Source organism: Perca fluviatilis, chromosome 14, assembly GCF_010015445.1.
Source record: "Perca fluviatilis chromosome 14, GENO_Pfluv_1.0, whole genome shotgun sequence".
In the NCBI taxonomy this organism is placed as follows: domain Eukaryota; kingdom Metazoa; phylum Chordata; class Actinopteri; order Perciformes; family Percidae; genus Perca; species Perca fluviatilis.
This window is the reverse complement of record NC_053125.1, coordinates 18880357-18902710: the sequence shown is the minus strand read 5'-3', so window position 1 is coordinate 18902710 and position 22354 is coordinate 18880357. Positions and strand designations below refer to the sequence as shown.

The 22354-nt window shown below is 40.7% G+C and overlaps 2 protein-coding genes across 4 annotated transcripts in view; one reads left to right on the top strand and one right to left on the bottom strand.

Moving 5' to 3' along the window:
* Positions 1-981: 981 nt before the first annotated feature.
* f13a1b (coagulation factor XIII, A1 polypeptide b) lies at positions 982-12953 on the bottom strand. Of its 3 annotated transcripts, none has more exons than XM_039822778.1 (15): positions 12830-12953; positions 9177-9400; positions 7260-7448; positions 6904-7152; positions 6705-6823; positions 6514-6621; positions 5589-5763; positions 5107-5245; positions 4268-4371; positions 4025-4113; positions 3757-3910; positions 2273-2548; positions 1803-1963; positions 1497-1633; positions 1027-1168 (listed from the first exon to the last, which is right to left on the bottom strand). In XM_039822778.1, exons 2-15 carry the CDS (start codon positions 9361-9363, stop codon positions 1027-1029), a joined length of 2229 nt encoding a protein of 742 aa, XP_039678712.1. In that variant the 5' UTR covers positions 9364-9400; positions 12830-12953. The 3 variants fall into 3 exon arrangements, with proteins under 3 accessions (XP_039678715.1, XP_039678712.1, XP_039678714.1); XM_039822780.1 differs by lacking the exon at positions 12830-12953 and adding an exon at positions 9515-9786; XM_039822781.1 differs by lacking the exon at positions 12830-12953 and having other exon boundaries at positions 982-1168; positions 9177-9363.
* A 3704-nt stretch (positions 12954-16657) lies between these two features.
* si:dkey-185m8.2 overlaps positions 16658-22354 on the top strand; it is a 7933-nt gene continuing 2236 nt past the window's right edge. Inside the window, exons 1-3 of the mRNA XM_039821855.1 lie at positions 16658-16871; positions 17121-17945; positions 19616-22218. Of these exons, the coding sequence (XP_039677789.1) occupies positions 16823-16871; positions 17121-17945; positions 19616-22218 (3477 nt within the window). The 5' untranslated portion in view covers positions 16658-16822. The remainder of the gene's footprint in view (positions 16872-17120; positions 17946-19615; positions 22219-22354) is intronic.

Sequence of the window (22354 nt, the reverse complement as noted above, 5' to 3'; positions counted from 1 at the left end):
TAATAGTTGCATAGTTGGAATACATTTTGAAAATTAAGTTGAAGCTGCATTAATCAGTATTTAGTTTATTAAATGAAAAATAGCATGAAATGGGTTGCTCATCTTTCATACCCACAAAGAATTCTGTCAGCTTGTTTTTTTGTGTAATTCTGCCACCGAATGGCAAAAAATTGATTAATGCAGCTTTAAAGAGAGACATTTTGGAGACAGATATACTCACTCTGTACTTAAATTAATTAACCTTTGGAATTTTGAAAAATAAACTTTAGTTGCAATCATAGATTTCCCCAAAATGTCCTTTCTCATAAAAAAAAAGAATTGCAGTAAACATAATTTTTGGATCGATATCTTTTTGTTGTTTATCTTAGTTGCCCTTTAAAGCTTTAGTGCGTAACTTTTTGATATTATTGAACGTCCTTTACATTCAAGCCATTGCCAAATTAGTTGCTACAAAGCTAATTAAGACTATCAGCTCCACACAGCTCTCTCTGTATTTCTCAGTATGGCTATGTTCAGAAGATTGTGTCATCCGGCAACTTTACCGCGCAGAAGCTCGAGTGAAGATAATTACCTCTTCTGAAGAGTCCATTATGTTTTTTTAATCCTCCATGTTGTCTTTTGCTACTAGCAACTGCATCGAGGATGGATGGGGGCTTGTGTGCGATCACGGAAGGCTGTATCATGTGGACGCGCCGACAGTGTTGTTGTCATTTCTTAGAATTCCACATGGAGGAGACAGAAACTACGCACTATAGCTTTAACTGTCAAATTATTTGATATGGGACACAAATGTGTTGATTAGCATCTTTTTTTCAACAAATTGCAATTTTAAAGAACAACTATTTTCTACATCAAAGAGATCTCTCTTTTCGTAGCCTATGACTAAAAACTATCACCGTGGTTATCGTAAATGCTGAAGCTACACCTGTTAAGCTGTTGAAAACCTGCAGTGACGTAACTATGCTATAGGCTTATACTGTGTAAATGAATGAATGTTGTCTGGCGTCAGTGATCCTACAGTGATCCTCAGGGCGCGATGGTGACGGACGCCTGGCCGTAGACCTGCCTGACAGCAGAACAGTCCAGGGAAGCGATCACCCTGCTTCTGCCAGCCCTCTGCGGGGTGAAAAACTCGGTCCAGGTCAGGGAGGAGCTTCCTGGGATCAGACTGAAACCAGCACGATGAGAGTTTTTTGTTAAATAGAAAGGGCATTTCAGCAGCATACAACATAAACATTTCCTTCTAATGAACAACAGGAATTCATAAAACTTTGTGTATAAATTAACGCAATGATTGCCATAATAACAAATGTGTGTAAACTGAACAAATTTTCACTTCAGCTGAAGGTTTGTGTGGTTATATAAAAAAAAAAAATCCCACCTTTAGTTAATAAAATAATTTCCAACCTCAACAAGGAACATCCAAACATCTCACTGAAACATTAACATATTAGACGGGGAAAAGACAACAACTGTTTCTTCTGTGCTGAACTCACCTGTAATATTTGGACTTGGGCAGCATGATTCCGGGTCCTTCCATGCGAATGTAGACACCCTCCAGGCTGAAGGTGAAAGGGTTTGTAAACTCCACAGTCGCCGTCATCTCTTCATGAACTTTGCCGCCATCAGACACCTGAAGTACACAAAGGACACACTTGAAAAAACATGGCAAATCAAGCAAGTTCTTGAATTTATTGATGCGATTAGATTGTGGAAAAAGTGACTGTATGTGTCCCAAAAAGCCGATGCCAACAAATTAGATTTGTTTTACGTCTAGCCAGAATATGAGCGTATTTTCAGACCGTGACGGTGAGTTTGGGATTGTGCAGGGTGACGACTTTCATGGCGGTGACGATCTGGCCGGTCTCCTTGATCTTCCCAGTAGCAATGAAGTGAAGGTTGGCCTGTTCCACCAGACGGTCCATGTAGTTCTTAGACTCGACCATGATAGACTCCTTCACACCTGGAGAACACAGAAATACAACACCGCTCTCTCTACATTGACCTTTTTTAGATTATTACATTCTTTTAATTGCATGTGTATTCTAAGATTCTCTAATTTTCCAAGGCAAAGGACTGAATATTTTTTGGGTGCTTTCTTGTGTTTAATTCTAAGAGTTTTACTGATGTCTAATTGATTTCTAACAGTGCTTACATATTCTTTATAATGTAGATGATGTCTGTTGTTGCAGAATAAACATAATGAAAAAGTCAATAGAAATACTTCTGAGTCTATTTTTGTTGGTGAGAAATAAATAAACGCCTCTCTCACTTTGGTTGGGACCAATCTTCACTGTGGGATTCCTGAACAGGAACTCGAAGCTGGTGACTCCGGTGTAATACACCACACTCCCGCTGATGTAGGCCTCCACGGTGCGGCGCTGGGTGCTGCGGTTTATGAACTCCAGGCTCAGCTCGAAGTCGTCGCCCACGCTGATCTCCAGGGTGGGCAAGACCAGGTCAACGTCCGCCACAGGAGGGTTGGACTTCTCTCGCTGACAGCCATATTCCTCCGCTTTCTCCAGGACGGTGCGCTCCTCTGTACTGCCTAGATTGGATGATTGAAATATATCAGTGTGTCTGCACATTTATATAATTTGTGATAATGATAATTGCAATGTTTTTGTTAACAGGCTTTGCCTTCCTGGTTATCTGCACAAAGATAGCCTATTTGGAGATATCCAGTCCTTCAGTAACAAAACTTAAGCTCAAAGCAGCAAATCATTGTTGCCAAATTAATGCCAATATTGTGAAGCACCAGGATTGGCCCAGCTATTGTGGTTCTTTTCCTGATTCACGCCAAAACCAAGCCAGAATGAAGCCAACTGGAACTGATTTCCAGACCATAAAGGGACCAAGTCCACACCCCAAAAACCTTGCCAAATATGGCAGCCACATAGGGGCACATGGCTGGTCCTCTGCAGCCAGAACACAGCTGACTGTGCCAACGCTCAGCCACCATCGTCCCAAATTAGTCAATTCTCCACAGAAAGAAAAATAAATTGACTTACATTGACGCAGAGACTGCTTGAGAGAAAATAATCCATCACAGTACACATGAAGCCGTGTTCCAGTTTTTCTGTTTTCATTACGACGCTGTATCCTGGATAAATATATTCATGTTGGTGCCTCTTTCAGCATTTTAGTTGTGATGGCTGATTGATTTAAGATGACTCTTCTTAAACGTACAGTTACAGAATTATAAATAGAATATTTATATTAAAAACTTGATGTATTTATCTCAATCAGAGAAAATGGTTCTGCTTGCTTTTAAAAGTTTAATGATAGCCAGACAGATTCTTTTAAGAGGATGGAGGAATGAAGGGGTGCTGTCAATCCAAGAGTGGGCTCGTGAGATGGCTGTCATACAAACGGTTTTCCAGATTGGATGTCTACACTAGGAACTGGGGAAGGTACCTGAACTCTCTGGAGGCGTCCTAAGAAGTTTTGTGCTGGGGAGAGAAGTGTATGATGGGTTTATGGTATTGTCATAAATACATATGTTTATTTGGTCTATAGTTTATTGCCTATTTTGTTATTATTTTGTTGTATGGTGTTGAATATTGTAGTTACTGTGTCATCTTTTCTTGATTTTTTGTCTGGGTGGGTGGTGATGACGGGGGGTGGATATGTTTATGTTCATGTTGCTAAATGTATGTATGTATGTTTGTGTGTTGTGTTAAAAAAACAAATAAATAACTGTTAATCACAACAACAACAAAAACACTGCGATTTGTGTCGGATGTAGTCTCTGACCTTCAGGGAACTTGTAGTTATCGCTGATGTCGCGGCGGGTCACGTCTCCTGGAGTTTTGGTCACAACCATGCGGCCAATATGAGTCCGGTTCACTTTGACCGGCTCCATGGTCCCATCTTTACTCCGGGAATAAAACACCACATCGCTGTTGACCTGTCGGGAGAAAGACAGAGATGCTCCAAAAAACTTGTATCTCAGCAATAACAGACCAAAAAAAATAACTATTTTACAGAAAATGACACTAAAATAATGTTGTTTATGACTTACCTCAGCAAACACAAAGGCAGCGTCAAATGGAAAGCATATCTGCCCATGTTTTATGGCCTTAACTGATGCAGGACCACATCTGTACATGCCTTTATGGATAATGGAGGAAGAGATTATTATTTTGTGATTTCTCTTTGAATAATTAGATTAGCAATTGTTAGAACGCTTCATAACCCATAACCTGTTATATAAAGCCAGCAATTATTTCATATAATCATTATTATTATTATTGTTATTATTTACCATCGCTGGTCTCCTGTGGTGTTGCATCCACAACCTGCCAGCCTCCAAAGCCAGTCGGGAGGTCTGGTCTGGACATGTAGCACTCATTCCAGCAGTGATAGTTCCTGATGAAACGTGATTTTTAATATCATTAGAGACACAGTTTAATAAAATTTCCGTTTTGTTTTTATCGTAACCTGTGTGTTAGTGATAGAGGCCTTAAAGGTTCTGTTCTCATTATTCAGAACAGCAATATAGCAACAAACAAATATTTTCTATGTAAAGATATAGTGGAGTAATGGGTGTTTGGTGTTTCTTTTTTTGGTGTTTGGTGTTTTAAGCCCCCAACGTCGTCTTCCAGGCAGCGCTGCATGGAAGGCACTAGGGTTAGGCAAGGGTTAGGGTTAGGGTTAAGGTTAGGCTTAGGTGCCTTGAAGTCGATGGTCGCAGCGCTGCCTTGAAGTCGATGGTGGGGGCTTGAAACACCATCGAGTGGAGTAATGAGCAGAGAATGAAATCACACTCCCTCTGTGTGTGTGTTGTAATCTGAGTTTCTCTGATCTTTGTTCAGATAGCCGGTCCGACCACACGTGCATGTGGCCCTGAAAAAACTTTGGAATTAAAATCAAAAAGGGTCCTCTAATGAATGTATTCAGCTATTTGATTAATTATGATATATCTTGAGATTTTGGTCTTAAGATGGCCCCATATGAAAGATGGGGCGTGTTCAGAATGGGTTCTCTCTTAGGAGCTTGAAATTGCTCAAAAAAAACTCCTAGATGTTTTTAATTCCATGTAAACAACTGGAATTTTTCTCTGTGATCTCTGTGATATGGTAAGCTACATAGAAGATGCGTTACCAGATAGAATCTCTGGTGCGAGCGCGGTCGACCCTGCCGTTCTCATCCAGGATGATGTCGGTCCTCAGGTTTCCATCGTTGTCGTGAGCGGAGTAGAAGTTGGTGACGACCCGCGATGGGATGCCCAGACAGCGCAGGACTGGAGGCAAAACATTTTCACGACAAACCAAGACAGAAATCAAGGAGTGGGTAGACTAAAATAGAAGTCATGAGAAGAGTTGAAAGCTGAGAAACAAACCGCCTCTATTAAGCAACCCTTCCTATCTCATTGAGCTGAGGAATGACATCATCCCACAATTCCGTTTTTGCATGACAGATAATTGAGGCATTTCCGTCATATGATAACGTTGCCTAGTTACAGCACCTTCTCCACTGAGGTTAAGAAAACATTTGGAAGGGATTTGGAAAGCAAAAGCATTATGTTTTTTTTTTTTATATACATATATATATATTCTGCTATTTGGATCCAATAAATATCTCACAGGTGTTAAAGACGGCAGCGTAGACCCAGCACTGCGCGTAGCAGACAGGCATCTTGCTGTTGGCGTAGCTGAGCAGGATGTCGGTGCTGCCAGTCCAGGAAGTAGGCGCCACTCCGTAGGTGTATTCGCCGCTCCAGTTCCCCACCAGCACGCCCTCGTCATCACGAGAGTTCAGCTATGGAAAGAGCAGATTTTAGACATTTATGGAAAGATCCACTTGACAACCACTATATTTCAGACAAAGTTTTTTTTATTTTAAAAGGCCTAATTTAACATCATTTTAATTCTTCCACTTCCAATTTATCTATTTTTAAGTCACAACATTAGTTTTTATTATGGCTGCATATTTAATATTTTACATATTTTATTTAGTTATATATACTATGTATGAAGGTTGTAAATTTTGTTCTACACTTGTATATACATGTACATTATTTTCATCCCTTTAAGTATATATTTCAGCAGTTGTTCTGGCTGTTTTTTCTTTGCTTTCTTATTTGCTATCTATCTTATTTTTTTTATATTATTTATTATTTCCAGTATATTTCTTGTATTTTCTGTGTGTGTGAGTGAGTATGTGTGTATGTCCTTGGTTACTTGCTGCTTGTAACATAGTCATTTTCCAATTTGGGATTAATAAAGTCTATCTATCTATCAAATAAATAATTGTTTTTGTTCTATTTATACAGTACCATGACTATTTGACTTTTTTTGACATACTATATTGACTTTTTTTAAGATTACAGCTTGTCATATTTCAGGCTGGTGTCACAATTTAAGTGCAGTGTCATGAAAAGAAAACAATAACTCTATTCACTGTATCAGTAATAGTTTACATTTTTTGATGCACTATTTAACTGCATATCTTATGTATCTGTAAACCAGTTTCATGTGTTTTAGAAGATGTCCATGAATACTTTCTCACCATAGCAGAAGCCTTTCTGGTCACCCTGACGGGGTCTCCTCTGTTGATGATGGGCATGTCAGACCGGTCCATGATGTACAGACAGGCATCCAGGACTCCATAGTTAAACTAGGGGGGAAAAAAACATACTGTAAGTCAAAAAAAGAATTAGGAAAATCATTCCTGAAGTCCTTGACTGGTTTTTTCTCTACCTGTCCATAGTTCCAGTCTCTCTCAGCCACGTCGTCATAGGCGCCGTGGTAGATGATCCCCATCTCAGTCATCACACACTCTTGCCTCTCTTTCTCGTCATCAAGAAACACAGCATCAGCTGAGGAAAGACGCAGCAGATCATGTGGAAGTTTATGGACACAAAAGTAAGACATAAGCCAATAAAAAGCCAAAACTGACCTGACACCCAGGGATTGAAGAGGATGTAGAGGTCTCGGCTGTTGTCCCGTCTGGTCCTGCGGATGCCTAAGGGCGTCACCACAGCTACGAACATTTGGTACTTCCCCACAATGCAATCTGCCGCAGGAGTGATGCCCATGGTGACTGTGTTGTCGGCGGTGTCTGTGGCACGGCCTTCCCAGGGGCTCGGACGCTCCTTGGCAGTGAAGACAGGAATATAGGTGCCTTTGCTGAACTGCGGGCTGGAGCCTGGGTGAACGGGGAGTAGCAGCACATTTATGCAAATGACAAGGGATCATAATCCAGAGAGTTTCTAACTGCAGGACGGAAAATATCACTTTTTAAGAGCGGCTCACCGATTACAAACTCCACCGCGAACTTGTCTGTAGCAGGATTGTAGGGACGGTTAAAGGTGATCTTGACCTGGAACTCTTGTCCTCGACGGACGATGAGATAGTCAGAGTTGAACAACTCGGTGTGGTGTTGCTTCTTGTTCAGCTCTTCTGGCCTCCTCATCATGTCCACGTCCAAGATGTCAAGATACTCTGAATGGACAGACAAAGAAAAAGAAAGAGAGAGAAAGAGAGAGGGCGGGATGTCTCAAAAACCTGTAGATGGATTTCAATAAGATTTGATGATGAGCAGCTGAGCCACAAAACAAATGATTTTGATGGTCATCTGACATTGTAATTGTGCACATAGGGCTACAGTACTTGTTTTTGTTAATTCAGTTCAGTAAATGAAATGCTTCCGGTAAAAATAAGCAGAGTAGATGCAAATGCTTAAGGTAAAAAAACAATAAAATGGTTTAAAGCTATAGTGCGTAGTTTCTGTCGCCCCCATGACGAATTCTAAGTAATGACAACAACACTGTCGGTGCGTCCACGTGATACAGCCTTCTGTGAACGTGCACGCGCCCCCACCCCCACCCCTCCTCCACACAGTTGCTAGTAGCCCGGAGGACATGGAGGATTAAAATAAACATGATGGACTCTTCAAAAGAGGTCGTTATCTTCACTTGAGCTTCAGCGCGTGAAAGTCGCCAGACGACACAATCTTCTGAACATAGCCATACTGAGAAATACAGAGAGAGCTGTGTGGAGCTGATAGTCTTAATTAGCTTTGTAGCAACTCATTTAGCAATGGCTTGAATGTAACGGACGTTCATTAATATTATATTAACATCAAAAAGTTACTAAACGCACTAAAGCTTTAAAACTGTTTTTTTCAATTATGTCTACTGCAAATTTTGTTTGATGGTGCTTATTTTTTGTGTATTTTTGTAATCAATACAGTCAAAATAAAATAAAAAATGTTTTTATCAATTAAAAACAGAAATTAATTAGCCCATGGTACATAAGTGGGTGGTGCTAGAGTGCCCTTAACTTTGAAACCTTATTTAAAGAGACATTATGTAACTTTTAAAAGAGTAAATAACACAATCTTCCTCTGACGAATGAAAAGTTGAATTCATAAATAATAAAACACACTTCAATACAATACACAAGGGGTTTTGCTGCTATACAGCCCTACGTGGTCTGGTATGACCACTTGCTCAGGGTGGCTAATGTTAGAAAAATGTACATGAGTGCAAAAACAAACCCTAACCCTGAAGAGAGTCTGCTCACACCACTGCCTCCTTTAACCAATCGTTGTTAGCTCTGCAGCAGGTAGAGACTTGACATAAAGTGCTACCAGATACTTGTATTTGAAATCAAAAGTCAAACTTAAGTGTCAAAACTGAAACTTTAAGTGAAATCTAGTTGGAGAGTTGTTCAGTGGTGGAGAGTGCCCAACTTGTAAACTTATCAAAACCCTCAGAGATGTGTCACCCCTACATTACAACCACTCTTTGTGGCTGTGGCTGTACTCGAATGTACCACAAAAATTCCAGTCACTACACACATTAATTCCAGTCACATCTGGATATAGCTCACTGTGCAGCTCTTTGACAACAATACAGGGTGGAATGGAGTGACAAGCTGCAGGAAGTGTGCAAAATATATCCTGTTTGGACGTCACTCATGTGTCAATTATGTTCGAAAACTACTGGAAACTGTGCCACTGTCGGGAAAAAGACCAAAAGTGACATCTGTCTTCTGCCCTTCAAACCTTTTTTTTCTTTTTTTTTTTTTTTTTTTAGAAACAAATAACTTCTGTATGAATAATAGATTATTTGGACTTGGATTTATCTTGAAATTAATAAAACTTACAAATTTAAGTTAATGACTCCACTAAATTCCTTTCTGACGTTTTACAGTGTACTCCCTCACCAGTCATAGGTGGAAATCCTCTCGGGCCCGGTAAAACAAAGGGCTCAAACTCAGGTATGTCCGTTGAGTCAGAGTTGGAGCTGGAGATGGGAACTGCGGTGCGGCCGCGGTTCGTCACCTTCGGAGGGGGTCCCGTGGGAGTAGGGGGGGGAAGAGAGGGGGTCGGGGTGGCACCTTGATCAGACATGGTGGTGATGGTTCAGGCTGGATGCTGCGTCGCACGACTGCAAGAGGAGAGAGGATGGAAAACACATTTTTTAGTCTCTTACTTTTTTTGAATATTTAAAATAACTGAGATATTTTGTACGGTAAACTCTGGTGCATTCGTAGTAGTATGCCTGTTAGTTTCTACGTAGTTTTTCAAGACTGAATTCCAATCATGCTCCGTTCATTCCTGCATGAAACCCATCTGCTTCACATCTGCTTCACAAAACTGGAAACGTATGTGTGTGTGTGTGTGTGTGTGTCTGCTATTCAAGAAGGAAACATTTTCAAGCCATTAAAGCAAGAAAATATTAAAGTTTGTGACCGATGAAACAACAATGTAAAACACTTTTATATCACACATGGTTTCCATGTGTGTTTGTGGGTTGGGTGGAGGGGAGTTTACAGTCACTCCCCTTTCTGTAAGATGCTGATAAAAAAAAAAGACACTTTGAGTGTTTGGTGACTTATTTTCACTTCACAAATATTGTGTTTTTGTGGTTACAGAGAGAGAAACATTAATCATGTCTATTAAAAGACAAATGTAGAATTGGTCAATATTTGAGTCGTGAGGTAAACCACAGTGAGTCTTACTGTGGTCTTCTTCTGTGTGAAATCATGTTATTATGAATGTTATGAAGAAATAATAGCTAACTGGCTGTTCTTTTTTTAAGTCTCTTTAAGATAATAAACTGAATATCTCTGGGGTTTGTGATTATAAAAAAACAAGGGCACTGAAGGTTTTATCTTGAAAATGTTCTCCTTTTTCTGACATTTTATAGACAAAACAATTAATTGATTAGTTGACACAAAAACCCATTAATGATAGATGATGAAAATAATTGTTAGGTGCAGCCCTAGAAGTGATAATGTAATGATTTAAAAAAACAAAGAAGTATGGCTGTGTACTAATAGTACTTCTACAACACAAGTACAAGTAGTACTAGTAAAAAGAAGACTTTGTTAAAGTCCCATAAACAAGTCACTTATATTTATGGTGAACCAAAGCCATTACAAATACTCCTATAGTCTACAAATGTGAAATCAATAAACCAAAACTGAGTGCTTTAGCAAGTTCAAACTTAGGAGTGAACACATCAAACCGATGTAAACAAAGACCCTCAGTGTACTCAGAATGACAGAACTAAAATGACATCAACCCCTCAGCCCACATGGGGTCTATACCTACGACACGGAGCAGGAAGGCACAAAGTTACTGCCATGATGATTAGTGTGTAGTGAGGCTGATTTACCCATTAAATACACAACAGCTGTTTTCATAAGGTACTAGCAGGGGGCACACACAGTATGTCAGGTTTTTGGTATACAAACAAACACCTGCCTGAGAATGAGGCTCACTGTTGCATAATGTGGGCGTGTATGTGCTGGTCGAGGAGACAAGTTTTGGACGGAGTTTGGCTGCATGAGTCATCATTCAGCACAGTGAAAGCTCTGTTTTTACCTTAACCACCAGTGGCACGGATACACATGCTTACCTTCTGCTGACTGGCACAGGGACAAGTGGACAGACAGACAGACAGACAGACAGACAGACAGACAGGCAGACAGATAGACAGACAGATAGACAGACAGACAGGCAGACAGACAGACAGAGAGCAGCACAGTGGTAGACAGAAACATTTTACTTAAGTACTGTACAGTACTTATGTACAATTTTGAGGTACTTGTACTTTACTTGAGTATTTCTATTTTATTCCACTTTATAGTTTAAGCCACCACATTTCAGAAGGTAATATTGCACTTTTTACTCCACTACCTTACATTTCACAGCTTTAGATACTGGTTACTTTTCAGATTTAGATTTGACATAAAAATGATAAGCCTATACTATTAAAGATTAAACGAGGGGTTGCCAACCTTTTTGGCTCTTACAATAAAAACAGCATGTAGTTGGGGTTCCTTGTCATGTTTCTGTGATTTTCACTCTAAACTTATCAGATTTTGGGGCTCAAAGAAGTAAAACTACTAAATATTTCACACAAAATTAGTGAAAAGTCCAAAATATGAATACAAATTTGTGTAGAAGAACTCAAATAATCATCTCATGACCACTCAGATTTATCTTGGGTCTGACTGGACTAAATAACCTAACTTCATATAAAATATTATATATACTTCATATATTATGCAAATGTTAAATGTAGTGTGAATTGATACATCAGCATCAATAATTACTAAGTAGTCACAATGGCCATGTTTCTGCAGCACAAGTACTTTCACTTGTACTTAATGCTTCTGTACTTTCACTTGAGTTGGAATTTGAATGTAGGACTTCTACCTAGAAATGTTTTAACATTGTTGTATCGCTACTTTTACTTAAGTAAAGGAAAGCAACTACTTTTTCCACAGCACGTCACAAAGTCCTAGAAAAAGTCAGAAGTTTAATAATATGGAAATGGCTGATTTCAAAGTAACCTCCAGGTCTGAGACAACCTACAAGATTAATGTTAAATAAAGACATACTTATTTTGTATGGGCATTAATGGAATAAATATTCAGGTAATTACTTAACTAAAATTACATTTATTTAGCTGACTCTATTAAGCGTGGGTACAACCCAAAAAGTGGAAGAATCATGTAAGTAAATCAACCTTACCAAACAGGCTGATCTACTTCAAGTGCTACACAGACGATATGAGATTTATTTTTTTAAGTTCAGTAACAGTTCTGCATAAAAACTTTAAACAGTACAAGAACTCATGAGTCAAAGTGTGAGTGGAATAAAATGGAAATACAACACAACTTTGGCAAATGCTGACACAGCAGATCCCTCCACACATTAATTAGCAGAACTGAGCCCTTTTGTGCTGCTGGGAGGTTTTGTGCTCAACATAAGACCATACTTTCTTTGGCAAAAACTGAAAAAGGTGAAATGGACCAAGTTTTGCATGTATAATATACCTTGTTAGAGACAAAAAATATGCATGCAACAGTTTGGAAAACCTTAAAAAAAGTAGGAACCACAGTTTTTTGTTCTATTGTTACGACTACTACGGTAACTACTGTATAATATTCATATTCATATATTCATCATAATAAACCCTGGATTTTTAAGTCCACTATTACTGTTAATACTACTAATATTTAGGTAGTGACCCCTGGATTATTAGGGTGTAAAGCAGCCATTCATTAAACTTTAGATAAGAAAAAAGTGGATTGATAGTTAAATAATTCTAGTGATGTACAATAGGCTTTGTTTGAGTTATTCAGAGCCTCTTTGTTTCATCGAAAAAGTTTCAAAGATTGCACAACAACCAAGAACGTTTTAAATGACTATCAGATGTAATTTATCATCATGCATTTGCATCTTCACATCTGGTAAGTATAAACAAAACCAAGCTGCTGAGGAATTTTACACCAAAGCAGAACTCTTAACTATGAATGCAACCTTCGTATATATAAAGTAAGTTTAATTTAGGTGGACGCACCTCAAATGAAGTTGGAGAGAGAAGCTGCTGTTGGAGTCGGCCTGCTGCTGCTGCTGCTGCTGCTGCTGCTGCTGCTGCTCCGTCTTGGGAGACTTTTGCTTCTGCTTATATACCCTACAGGAGAGAGGGAGAGCCACACATGAGTGTGTGTGTTTGTGTGTGTACGTGTGTGTGTGTGCAAGACCTTTTCAGGGAAACAGTGTAATCGTGGGTGTAACTGGTCAGTCCAACTTACGAGCAGGATGTGGAATCTACCATCTCTGTGCAACCCACAGCTGGATGCAGCTGACACAGATAAAGTCACTCTGATGTTTGAGCTCTGCAGCTGTCACTTTGATATACATGCAGCTTTTTCGCAAAATTTTGTACAGACATTCATGGTCCCCAGAGAATAAATTGCAATGACTTATTGATGTAAGTGGGTATGCCATGACTTTTATTGACGGTTGAGAAGCTGAAGAAAGCACATTGTATGTTACCTTGTAGAAGGTTCCTTTAGTGTTGCTAATAATACATGTTTATCTTGCACCAAGTTGTAACAATGTTTGTTCACAGGATATACTCTGACTGATATATACTGATCTATTTTGATATGGTTTATCTTGCTCATTTCATGGTTGATTGGAATCTTATTTTAATTCTGTCTCTCTGGTTTTCTGGCCTCCAGCCATGGTTGTGGTCCGTGTGCTGGGAGTCCAATCTCTTTTGGTGGTTTGTGGTGACATATTTACGAGTGTGATGCTTTTATTTTCAGGTGTTGGTTTGGGTTGGTTTTATCTTTACACAGGTAGGACACTCCCACTGCTCCACCAATGGTACTTCCTCTCCTCTTCCTCTGTTTTTGGGGTTTAGCCTCTTTTCTAAATAAAGAGGGCATGAGTTTTGGAAGTTAAGCCACACCGACTGTTGTGGCCTCTTTAATGAGGCTCCTGTGTGTCATTCCAGTTGGTAATTCCTGTTAGGCTACTTATAATTATTCTTTTACTAATAAGGGCCTGTTTACTGAACTCAGGCCTGACTTGTGATGAGTGACCTGAATAGACCCGAGTTCACTGGTCTGATTCAGGATCCTGACAAAGCCTAAAGCTGGCCTCTGGCAACCGTAATTGGCTCAAGTTTGCACCCTCACTTACATTCACAAACTGCATTGTTTGCATATTTAGCCAAGTTTCCATCCAAATTTAGTGCAATACATTTCCTCAACTCTCCAGTTGAACAAAAGCTTGAGTGACGTTTAAGTGCAATGCTTTATCACCAGTATATCAAGATTTACTCGCTATGTCTGTTTCCATTTCACTTTGTTGCAATTAGTTTTTATTCATTCAACAACTTTTTCACCAGAGCCAAGCCTAAATAGTTTTTCAAACACTTCACCTAATAGACTGGAGAGTGCGTAACTGGAGACACACTTATATAGGTCCACATATAATATTTGCAAACTCAATTTTTGGAAGAATTTGAAATCCACGGTTTATCATCCATATTTGTCTTCTTGTGTCCGAACACAGCCCGATGTGCCAACATTGAGCCACAATCAGCTCAAATCTGACTGTAGATGTTAAACTACAACTACTGCTTCCTGTAGCTTTTTGTTAACACTTTTACGGTTAGTACTTCTAATACTACTGCTACTATAATAATAATAATAATAATAATAATAATGTATACTTTTATTAATCCCGCAAGGGGAAATTCCAATGTTTTATTACTATGTATATTGCTGCTGTTACACTACTACTCTATATAATATTACCACCATTATTCCTCTCACTGCTGCTACTACTACTGTTGCTATTATTACTCCTACAGTACTTCCTCTGATACTACTACTTTACTACTAATAGCGCTTTCCCCTTTCACTCTAGCATGTACACAGTTTTCTTTTACATATTGGCGCTGATACTGTGTTGAAGGGTAATAAAAAGCGAGAAATTAGTCCAAACAACTGTAGAAGAGCCAGTGGAGCAACCACTTGGCGACTGCACAAGATGTCCTTTGCATTCGTTCATTTAATCATCTGCTGCTACCATGAGAAAGAATTTCCATCAGTGCTACCCAAAACATTAACACAAAATACAGTTTAATATCCATCTAAAGCAGAAAGATGCAAGCTTGTTATGTTTTGAAATGATTGAATGCACAAGCTGGCTGATTCAAAGTCAGCGACTGATGTGAAAGCAAAGCTAAAATTACCCACAAGCCCCACGGCCGAATGAAATTACAGAGGAAACACTGTACTGCATGTTTCTCTGTTTCCCATTTTCACCACTTATCTTCTTGATTGACCAGTTAATTTCAGGGGCAAACTAATCAGCAAATGCCAATGCAAATGTCTATGTTACATTAAAAAGAAAAACTGTGAGCTTTAGTGATGCTGGTGTAATTTTTGGGCTGTTTTTTTATTCATGATATGGAGTCTTTTAGATGCCAGGCAGCCTAATATTTGGAGAGAAGTGCTGCTGCTGCTGTTGGGAGTCCAATAAAAAGTAATTCATTTGACATTTACAAAAAGCAGCACACATGTGAAAAGGCATCCATCATGGTAATATCCACTGAACACTTAACAGACCTCAAAACAACTACTCAGGTTAATGGCGCCAAATCAATACGGCTGATTCAGTCCTTTCCATAAACAGGGTTTGTTTTTATTAACCCTGACTGGTGCTGAAGGAAAGGGTGAATCATAAAGGACATGATCTAATGTGTTACTGTGTGTATGTGTGTGTGTTTTCATGGGACTGACTGGGAGTGGACATGAGGACATGTTGTACCATGTATGCAGCCAGGGAACGCCACACAGCAAAGCTGCAGCGACAGCAGGCAGGCATGATGAAAGGATACTGGCTCTTCACACAATACGGCGACTGTTCTGAAATAAATGTATCACGCTAGGACATTCATCTGTTCTGTTCTCTTTGTTGATTTAGGTTTTACACCCGTATGCTTAGAGAGGATAAAAATATTGAATGGTTGCATAAAAACAAACTCTGAAGGAGATGAACAGAAAACCAAATGTGATGGGTAGCACTTTACCTTAACCCCTCCTATTTAGCATTTATATGCATTTAATTATGGTTTATAAACACACAAAGAAGTTTGATTGGATGCTCCAGAACAATTGCTAAATAGACCTTGTGGTGAGATTAATTTGTCAACTCCAGTTTCAAAGGTCAAGAACTTTTAAACTTAATATTTGTGTAATGTCAATATAGGAAGTGGTAACTGGCTTTATTTTAAAACTAAACAGTGACTAAATTTAGGAACATACAGAATAGTATATTTGATGTCTGATAAACCTGATGGCAGCTGCTCTTCCAAATTTGTTGCATTCAGTTTGTATACTAGAAAACCCCAAAATTAGTTCTGCATGTTGAAACTTTTTTTTAGTCAAACCAATCATATATTACTGCAACATATTTTATAATTTGCACTTTGTATACAACTTCTGTCTGCTGTTTGTTCACTCTTGTCCTTTACAGCATGGCTGGAGACAGGAACTCGTTACCACAAGGCAGACTTAGCTCTGTATCATTCTGCGTGTGGGTAAAGGAAACAGATGTGCCACACATTTACCACAATGATCTCTGCAGCTCTCATCATGAAGCCTGCATTATGTGCCTCAGCATGCATATACAACTTCTGTATGTGCATACATGAATTCATCTTTGCAACTGTGTGCAGCATATGTATGTGCACTTATGTGTGTTTGGTAAGCACGTGCACGTTAATGTGTCAGAGAAGCTCACCATGCCATCGTTTAACTTCCTGCCTCATTGAAGGAGAGCACGTCAGAAAACCACAGGTTGGTCACGTGACTCGGCAAGTCTTCCACTTTCTGTGTTCAGTTTTGTGCAACACCAATCTTCGTTTTGGATCAATTGACTACGAAGGGTGTTTGTGTTTTCTTTCACAATGATAGTGCAGAAACTCTTCCTGTAAAAGACACACAGGAACCAAAAAGAGGAAGAGGAAGGACAAGCGGACAGAGATGTGATGGACGTGACAGATGAGAACTGTAGTCCAGTCATCGTCACGAATGGTGGTGAGTTTATTGTAGAGCTCTTACATTCTTTCTTTACTTAAGTATACAATTGAAATAAGCTTGTATAGTATGTATTCACTTTCTGATAGCAAATGCAGTTTAATGTTTAGGTATTAATAATAAAAATAATAATAATAATGAGTAAGTAAACAATCCAATCACAATAAAAAAGAAGGTTTAAAGTGCAGTTTTTTAGATGTAAAGCAGAGACTAGATGACTGTCACACTTCTGTGTTTTGTGTCATTCAGATTATCCGGTACGGTGCACTGAGGAAGTACTTCTCCATTTCTTCACAGATGAGAGTCTGCAGGCCGCCATGGACTCACAACACCCTCCCGCCTCCTGCAGCTCCCCCCCGGCTCTCCCAGAGCTTAGACTGGTCCTCCTGGGCAGGAAAGGAGCAGGGAAAAGCGCGGCTGGCAACACCATCCTGGGAGGAGTAGGGGGTTTCGAGAGCGGGAAGCCCACGGAGGAGTGTGTGAAAAGGCGAGCTGATGTGGCAGGGAGGAAAGTCACAGTGGTAGACACCCCAGGGTGGGAGTGGTACTATCCGCTCAACAGCACCCCCAACTGGGTGAGGAGGGAGACTTTACGGAGTGTGACACTTTGCCCTTCTGGACCCCACGCTGTGCTGCTTGTGGTGCGATCCTGCGCCTCAGTAACAGATGACTACATCAGTGAGATACAGGAGCACCTGGAGCCGCTGGGAAAAGCAGTTTGGGAGCACACCATGTTGCTGTTTACCCGGGGAGACGAGCTAGGCCTGGTGTCAATGGAGCAACGAATCCAGACGAGCGGCCCGGCACTCCATAGGCTCCTCCAAAAGTGCGGGAACAGATACCATGTCCTGGATAACCGGAGCAAAGGAGATGGGACGCAGGTTAAAGAGCTGATAAGGAAGCTGGAGGAGATGGTGGAGGGGAAGAAGGATGGAAGCAGTCATTTAGAGATGGATAATACGGTCCTGGTGGGTCTGGAAGCAGACGGGAAGCGGAGAGCAAGGGAGAGGAGGAAGAAACAGAGGCAGATGGAGACGCAGATGCAGAGAGGGACCATCAAAGCTGCTCTAATGAGTGAGTTCTTCAGTCTGTTCAGTTTGTAAAACTCAAGTCCTGTCAAACACATGAAGTCATAGCACAATCAGGCACAGAAAACCTGCTGAATGTATTCATTCTCTGCACTTAACAGAGGATCACGTGATGAGGTGTGAAACTTGTAGCCCTTAGTGTCAAACCGAAAGAATTACCATCTAACCCTGTTTCCGATCACGAGTGGACAGCTCTAAGTACTGTACGTGTGTTCACACATGGCAGCAGAATGCATCTCCGAATGTGTCCTGAGTAATCACTTGTGATTGGATCTCACTTCCCAGGGTTTTTCCTGGCTCAGAATGGGCCTTTGAGATATTTGATATTTTTATTCTCAATTCTTGTCATTTTGGTGCTTGTGATTTTCCTTTTGGGCTAGCTAAAACCTCTTTCGGGGGCGCCAAAAATTCCTCTATGCAAGAAAGAAAAACTGGATCTCACTTCCCCTCTCTACAGTACATGCAAATAAACACGTACATCATTTTCATTTGCATAGGCTGGGTTGTTTGTGTGTGTGAATGTAAATGTCAGTTGTTGCTCTCACATGCAATGACTAATGAAAAAGCGCTGACCACAGTCTGTCTGTGTGCAGATATAAGGATGTCTACTGACGGGCGCCGGAGAGAAAGATGTTTTCTCCGTGTGTCCAGCTCTCAGTACGTTTGTAACGTTAGCTTCTAACTGAATCTCTTAGGTTTGAAGTTTAGTACCGCTTATCGTAGCCATTTTAAGTCACTGCTAATAAAGACCCACATTTTCTGACTGTGCTACTTCATAAATGGTTTTGAATAACAAAATAACGAGGGACCTTTATGGTGAGGAATTTATAAGCATTGCTTTGACTACTCAGGTTTGCCGGCTTCCAAATAGCAACAGCGTCGTAAGATCAGGACGGTGTAGTGATATCACACATACTCGTGAATTCGGGGACATTTTATGAAACTAAAATTAAGGTTATTGTATTCTAGCGGCTGCCTTTTCCAGGCAAATGTGGGACCAGAGCTCCAGGCAGACATAAGGGCAGGCAGCACTGGAACAAAAACATAGAAACATCACCAACAGTATGATGGATCTCAATGCGTCCTGGGTGCATTCACACCTGTACTTCAAGCTGTCCATTGATCGGCTCACTCAGGACAGATTTTAATACTAGGTGGAAACGTTTCTGACTCTTAATAAAGCGTTTTAAGGTATTTGAACTAATTGTTTCGGTTTTCCGACCAGCAACCCTTCTCAGTGTCATTTCCAGAAGAAGCAGGCAGCGGTTTTCAGCACAAAAAAACTCTGATTAACCCACTGTACACTACCTGCTCAGCACCAAACAACAGACAACAAAGTGGAGCATTCAGCAGCTAAACAGTCAGATATTTCCTTCAGGAGTCTGTGGAGACCAAAAGCTAAAAAGAGAGTAAATATTGGACTTGAATTCATCAGGTGGCTGTGAATATGATGTTTCAAATGAATGTGTAGGTAACTTGTTTGCTAACACATTAGCATTAACAACTTATTGAGCTAACACGCTAGCAGTGGCTGTGCCTGTTGGCTTGTTTTTAAGTTTTTCTGGCCCCTTGTGGCCAAACTTCCTTCATTTTATCAGAGCTGAACTTGAGCTACAAAATATGTTTAACCACAAATCTTACCTTTTTCAATTCCAGGTGATGGTCTTCAAGGTTCAGAGCTAGACGCCCGCCAGTCGTTCTCCAAGGTTCCCCGACGCCTAACTGAGGTCAGGCTGGTTCTCCTGGGCGAGCGTGAAACAGGAAAGAGCTCTGCCGGGAACACCATCCTGGGCAAAATGGGCTCCTTTCAGGCCGGGGCAGTGACAGAGGAGTGCGTCTGTCAGCAAGCGGAGGTGGCCATGCGGCTGGTGACGGTGGTGGACACTCCCGGCTGGGAGGGAGGTGTGGCGGGGGCCACACCTGAGAGGGTGAAGAGGGAGATTGTCAGCAGCGTGGCCCTGTGTCCTCCAGGGCCCCACGCGCTCCTGCTGAGTCTGAGGGTGGATACACTGGTGAGGGCAGCACATGTGAAGGAACATCTGGAGCTTCTGGGCGAGGGTGTATGGAGACACACAATATTGCTGTTCACCCACGGGGATCAGCTTCGGGAGGGGGTGGATATCGAGCAGCACATCCAGGGTGGGGGCAGAGATCTCCAGTGGCTGCTGGAGAAGTGCAGGGGCAGGTACCACGTCGTCAGCAGCCTAGATGGAGGAGGAAGAGGAAGTGAAGGCTCCGTTAAGGTGACGGAGCTCCTGCAGAAGGTAGAAAAGATGGCGGCGGTGAACAGGTGTGAGGCTTTCTCCGGCCTAGTTCAGGAGGTCATAGATCTGAGCCGGCACAGGAACGAGAAGTTCAACCAGCGGCTGAAGGACATGGGAGATAAAATGCTTCGCCAGGAGGAGGAGTTGAAAAATATTAGAGACAGGGAGATGAAAAGAATCAGGTGGTTTTTTGACAGGAAGAAGAAGGGGAAATCACCCGGAAAAGCCGACGTTCAAAGGGAAGAGGAGGAGGAAGAGAACAGGAGGATGGGAGAAAGGAAGAATGATGGGGAAGTTGAGGGGGAGCTGGAGGAGAGGATGCGATGGCTGACAGAGGATAAAGAAAGAGAAATTCAGGATCTGAGCATAGAAAATGAAAGAATCCAGGTGGCGCTAACCCAGAGCAGACGAGAAAGGGACGAGGCGATGCTCAGGCTGGAGCTAAAAGAGAGAGAGACGGAGGAGCTGAAGGAAAGAATTGACGAGCAGCAGCTGAAGCTGCTGGACCTTGAGCGTGCCGGTGTAGCAAATGAACATGAGAGAAAACAGAGGGAGGATACCATCAAAGCAAAGAAGCAAGAGTGGTTGAGTGAGGTTAAGAAATTGGAAGACAACATAGAGCTGCAGAAGAAAGAGAAAGCAGAGTGGATGGAAAAAGTTGATTCTTTAAAAGCAGAAATGGACGAGACTAAAAGACATATTGATGATATGCTCGAGAGAAAAGAACAAGAAAGAAACAAGGAGATGGCAGAGATGGAAGAAAAACTTAAAAAAGAGATGGAAGTCAAACTGCTTGAAAAAGACAAAGAACTGGAAAAAACTAGGAAGAAAGCCTCAGAGGAAAAGCAGAAAACTCACGCTATCATAAAACAATGTGAAGAAGCTACGGAAAGGAAAGTTGAAGAAATGAAATCACAACATAGGAAAGAGATGCATGAGAAAGAGGCAGAGATACAAGGCATACAACTGCAGCATCAGGAAGAGATGGCCAGAAAAATCAGAGAAATAGAAAAAATGATGGAGACAATGAAAGTTCAACACCAAAAAGAAATTGATCAAAAGTTTAAAGACAATGCAGAAAATATGGAAAGAGTCAAATGGCAGCATGACAATGAAATAAAGGAAACGCGGCAAGAAAAACAAAGAAAGATTGCAGAGCTGAAAGAGCAGTTTGCAAAAGAAACAGAGGAACAAATGCAAGTAAAAAAGAGAGAGATAGCGGAGTTAGTGCAGAGGTTTCTCGCCCAAACAGAAGAAAAAATGCTGGAAAATGAAAAAGAGAAGGAAATGATTCGTCTGACCTACAAAAAAGACATGGCACAGAAGTTGCAAGAGAAAGAAAAAGAGGATGAAGTGTTAAAATTGCAGCATCAGGAAGAAATGGCAAGAAAAATGAATGAAATGGAAAAACTAATGGAGAGGAGGAGAGCGGAAGACAAGGAGGAAATAGACAGAAAAGTGAAAGCGAAAGAAGAAGCTGTGGAAAGGGTCCAACAGCAGTACAGTGGTAAAATAAGGGACTTGGAGCACGAAACACAACGGCAGATTAAAGAGCTGAAACAACAGTTTGCAGAAGAAATTGAGAAACAATTGCAGGAAAGACAAAGACAGATAAGACAGTTGGAGCAAAAGCACACCGCCCAAACAGAGGAAAAGGTGCTAGAAAATGAAAAAGTGATGAATGAAAACCACGAAAAATACATTTTGCAACAAATGCAAGAGAGAGACCGACTAATCGAGGAGTTAAAACATCAGCACATTAATGAAATCAAAGAGACAATGCAAGAAAGTGAAAAAGAAAAGGAAAGACTTGTTATGAATCTCAAGAAAGAGATGGAGCAAAGACTGCAGGAAAAGGAAAAAGAGATAGATGAGATCAAAGTAAATGTGAAAGAAATGAAGAAACAGCTGCAACAAAAGGAAGAGAAAGAACTAGATAATTTAAATTACAAGCAAGAAATGGAGCAAAGACTGAGAGAAAAAGAAAAAGAAATTGAGGGGGAGAGAAAAAGGAAGAAAAGAAAAACTTGAAGGAAAAGAAAAGGAAAGAAAAGCCAAAAACAAAACAAGAAAACAAGCACAAGACGAGAAAAAAAAGAGGAAAAGATGTGGAAAAAAAAACAAGGGAAGA

What these genes read in the sequence shown, in the direction of transcription:
- f13a1b (XM_039822778.1), bottom strand. Translation starts at nt 9,363, where the DNA reads ATGTCTGATCAAGGTGCCACCCCGACCCCCTCTCTTCCCCCCCCTACT. An exon ending in CTTCAATCCCTGGGTGTCAG is followed by an intron (nt 6,824 to 6,903) that starts GTCAGTTTTGGC and finishes GTCTTTCCTCAG; the next exon opens with CTGATGCTGTGTTTCTTGAT. An exon ending in ACCACAGGAGACCAGCGATG is followed by an intron (nt 4,114 to 4,267) that starts GTAAATAATAAC and finishes TTATCCATAAAG; the next exon opens with GCATGTACAGATGTGGTCCT.